We start from the raw sequence: 4,525 nt of genomic DNA on the forward strand, positions 1-4,525 counted from the left end.
AGAGAAGCTGTGGATGCCCCATCCCTGGAAGTGTTCAAGGCCAGGTTGGATGGGGCCTTGGGCAACCTGGGCTGGTGGGAAGTGTCTCTGCCCATGGCAGGGGCGTTGGAACTGGATGATCTTTAAGGTCGCTTCCAACCTAAACCATTCTATGATGATAAGAGCGGAACAACTGGGTAAGTTGAACTGTCTAGACACAGGGAATAAATTGAGGCTGACAGCGTTGGGTGAAGGCCATGTAGCGCACAACCCAATGAGAAACGAGAACTTCAGGCTATTTTTTGAGGCAAGTAGCTGGCAAAATTTTGAGACTGGCCCCCGTGTTAATCATATTACTTAAAAATTGTAAGGGTTTTAATCTCCATGCTGCGGTTCTAAGCCAAATGTACTGTGTGATGAAGATCTCCTGTCTTGACTTCTCTCCCGCTTGGCGTATTGTAACTTCTCAGCCGTGCTTACGCTTAATTACTCGGTTCTGAAGAATTTGTGTGAGTGTTGAATGCAGGGCACTGGAGCAGAAAGAGCTTTGATCTGCCTCGCACTGTTTCTGCTGGGCCTGAATTTTATAACTTAAAGATGAACTTTGAGAATCGTTATCAAAACCGCCTATTTTCACTTCTTTTACAGCTTTTTACTTTTTCAGAGCCTTGCGTCCTACCTTCCCTATCTAGTAATACCATAAATTAACAATTTTCTCCTTTTTTTTTTTTCCCCCTGATCTGTGCCGTTTTCAGAACTGTGCTGAATATCTAACCACAAACTCATTTTTTATTTCTCTAATTCTCTTTTTAACCAACGGGGATCACTCATTATGTTCGTAGCCCAAACCTCTGTTGGCTTATTGTAATCTCGGAGCCAAGTACTGTATTACATGCTTTACATTTCCTACTCCTGGATATCAGGTGACACCAGAGTCGTGGAATCCATCATAAATAGGTTTCATCCGTAATGGGAGAACAAATTGCTAAGTGTTTTTCTTTTTCTTTTCTTTTTGTTTTTTAATCTTGATTAAGTTTGAGGGTTTAATTACACTTTTTTGTGGCGATTTTAGGGTTGTTAAGTAGAGAAGATGAAATGCAAATAAGCGAATACAAATGGTTTTGGGAAATTACTGTTAAAAATTAGCGCAGAGATTATTTTTACTCTTAACAATAAGCATGCTTTTTAAAAGCTTGTGCTCAGGTAAAGTTTTAATTGAGATGTTTTAGGAGTTGAAGTCTCTTTGTGTTTGGTTTATTTTTTTTTTTCCTAAGCTATCCTGAATTGTGTCTAATTAGGGGCATGATACCATTTGCCTAGATATTTATTCCTATGTAATTTGTTTAAACTTAGACAGCACAGTACTGATGTATTCCTTTCATTACAGACAACTCTCTTTGATGGGCTTTGACTAGCTAATTATTAAAATGGAACACATTACTAATAGCCTCCGAGTAGGTAGAGTTTTCTGAAGATAAATAGACTTTCTGAATGCAGTGACAAAAGTTAATTTTTAAGGGGTTTCTTTCCATCTTCGCACACAAGGAAATGACAAGTGAATGGTTTGGAATCTGCTGCTGCAACGTGGAGATGCTTAAACAGCATCAAATATGGGACCACCGCTCAGGGCTGCGAGGGTTTCACAAACCCTAGGTCTGAAAAAGGGACCCCCAACCCCTCCCTGAGTGTGTGGGACTCGGGGAAAATCAATCCTCAGCTGCATGGGCAGAACTGATGGCTGTGGGAGTTCATAGAATCATAGAATGGTTTAGGTTGGAAGGGACCTTGAAGATCATCCAGTTCCACCCCCCCTGCCATGGGCAGGGACACCTCCCACCAGACCAGGTTGCTCAAGGCCACCTCCAGCCTGGCCTTGAACACCTCCAGGGATGGGACCTCAACAACCTCTCTGGGCAACCTGGTCCAGTGCCTCACCACCCTTAAAGTGAAAAACTTCTTCCTAATGTTTAATCTAAACCTGCCCTCTTCCAGTTTGTAGCCATTCCCCCTCGTCCTGTCGCTACATGCCCTTGTCAAAAGTCCTTCCCCAGCTCTCCTGTAGGCCCCCTTTAGGGACTGGAAGGCGGCAATAAGATCTCCCCAGAGCCTCCTCTTCTCCAGGCTGAACAGCCCCAACTCTCTCAGCCTCATCTTTTCAATGGTAAAAGAAACATGTTTGGTTCGGGAGCTATTCAAGGGCAACTTTTGCAACGTTCCCAGGATTTTTTTTCCAGCAGCATACGTGACCTGCAGCACACACACCGGAACACACGCATGAATGTTTTATATCTCTGCATATAAATATATAGAAAATATATAGGCATACATACACATATAGAAAATATGCTTTTGTAACTGAATAGATCAATATTGCGAACCTTTGTGTTTTTCAGGGCTGGGGTATGTAATCAGTCTGTAAAGGCCAACCAGCAAGCCGCCCACCATCTCCCTGGTGCTGCTCGAATCAGTTTGGGGAGGAGTGGGCACTTCTGGCAAAGATACCTTTGGTACCATCGGGGTTTTGTACCAGATTGAGTTGGTCAAGTAACGTGAAATGAGCTTTTTTCCAAATTAGTGACAGCGACATAAATCACTAGGATCACATTTCTGAAAAGTCTGTCAATTAGAATTTTTTGAGATTTTTAGTAATTTTCCAGGCTTACAGAGTACCTAAAGACCCGAGACGTTCAGGTTCCATTGTAACGCTGTTTTCTTTTGAATGCTGAGTTCCTCTTCCTTGTGTTTGCAGATGTTGCTGACAGAGTATCTGGATATGAAGAACACCCGCACTGCCTCCGAGCCGTCTGCCCAGCTTAGCTACGCCAGCTCTGGGAGAGAATTCGCAGCGTTCTTTGCAAAGAAGAAGCCACAGAGACCTAAAAACCCGTTGTTCAAGTAAGTGCTGGGAGGACGTTAAAGCTGTGCCTAAGCTGTCTTTGGTGCCTGGAGTATTGCGCAGCATTGGCTGCTAATCGCAGTTTCACAGTGTGAGAGGAGCGTAAGTCTTGAGATGGAGATTTAATGCCCAAAGCTGAAGCCTCAGTAAGATCTCTGTTACGGATTCATCGCTGGTTTTTAAAGCGTTGCTCTTTCCAAAGCTCATCTGGGGACTGGGATCCCATTATATAAGCTGCTGCAAAGCGTGCAGTGATACATTATGGCTCTCTTTGTCCGCGGTAAATTCAGAACCTGTTAAAGGGAGCGATAAAGGGGACTGGACAAAGAGAATTAAGATAACTGTATAATTACTAGGTAGACTAAGCGGTTAATCCTATCACTAACTCCTTTAATTCGGAGTTCAGAGTGGAAAGAATTAAGTGGTTGGGAGGAGAGTGTAAGAGAGAGGATGAGAAGCGGAGGGGCTGGGTGGCCGAGGGAGGGATTTGGGGGAGCAAATTTGATGTGCAAGAATAAGAATTGAGGAGGAGTTATTGGTGAGCAGCACTGTTAAGAGAGGAGAGATGGGCTTTTTCTTATGCCTGGATTCAGGGGAGCTGTGCTGAATTTTCACCTCTTCCCACGACTACATGTGCTGGTCATTCTGTTTGGCTTCTTAAGGATTTTGGGGGATACCAGAATGTGCTGGGTTGGCAGGAGATGCTCTGAGTTCAAAGCTCACAGCTTCCTCAGCTCTGCCAGCATATCTGTGTGTGTGGCTGCTCCCTAACTCAGCATTGCCAAAATAATCTTCTAAATGATTATTTTTTTATTTTTTTTTTTTTTTAAACAATGAGATTGTTCGAAAACAGTTGGTGAGGGACCGAGCAAGTTTCAGGGTAGATTCGAGGGAAGGGCGATGTGGAGCAGTGGTGGGGAGTGCCAGCAGCTCCAGGCATTAACCTTTATAACCGCGCTCAGCTGCAGCAGGAGCAGCGTATCTGATGGGTCCTCAGCACCCCTCTGCGCTATAAGCTGCTGCAGGGCTTCGGCTGTCTTCCTCTGCCCGTCTGAGCGGTGCTGAGCCTTAATAGAGAGTCCAAGGTTAAAAAAAAAATAATCATAGAATCATTGAATGGTTTAAGCTGGAAAGGACCTTGAATATCATTGAGTTCCAACCCCCCTGCCATGGGCAGGGAAAAAATCCACCATAATATTCCATAATATTTGCTGGAGGGGAAGCGATTGGAAGCATGCTGGTGTTTTCACCCATTATTTGCTGGAGATGGGGAGCCGTGAAGTCTGTTGGTTTTTTGGTTTTGGTTCTTTTTTTTTTTTTAAATGAAGAACCCCGCAATTGTGATTGTAGATAGATCGTTATATGGGGGGACAATAACGCTGGAATCAGAGAATGGTTTAGGTTGGAAAGGACCTTGAAGATCATCGAGTTCCAACCCCCCTGCCATGGGCAGGGACACCTCCCACCACACCAGGTTGCCCAAGGCCACCTCCAGCCTGGCCTTGAACACCTCCAGGGATGGGGCCTCAACAACCTCTCTGGGCAACCTGTTCCAGTGCCTCACCACCCTCAGGGTGAAAAACTTCTTCCTAATGTTTAATCTAAACTCTTCCAGTTTGTAGCCATTCCCCCTCGTCCTGTCACTACATG

At 44.5% G+C, this 4,525-nt stretch overlaps 1 protein-coding gene across 1 annotated transcript in view; it reads left to right on the forward strand.

The window, feature by feature from the left end:
- The window catches only part of EXOC4 (exocyst complex component 4), a 442,826-nt gene that overhangs the window by 116,493 nt on the left and 321,808 nt on the right, over window positions 1-4,525 (forward strand). Inside the window, exon 8 of the mRNA XM_009882971.1 lies at window positions 2,729-2,874. Within this exon, the coding sequence (XP_009881273.1) occupies window positions 2,729-2,874 (146 nt within the window). The remainder of the gene's footprint in view (window positions 1-2,728; window positions 2,875-4,525) is intronic.

Source organism: Charadrius vociferus, unplaced genomic scaffold, assembly GCF_000708025.1.
Source record: "Charadrius vociferus isolate BGI_N301 unplaced genomic scaffold, ASM70802v2 scaffold32, whole genome shotgun sequence".
Lineage (NCBI taxonomy): Eukaryota > Metazoa > Chordata > Aves > Charadriiformes > Charadriidae > Charadrius > Charadrius vociferus.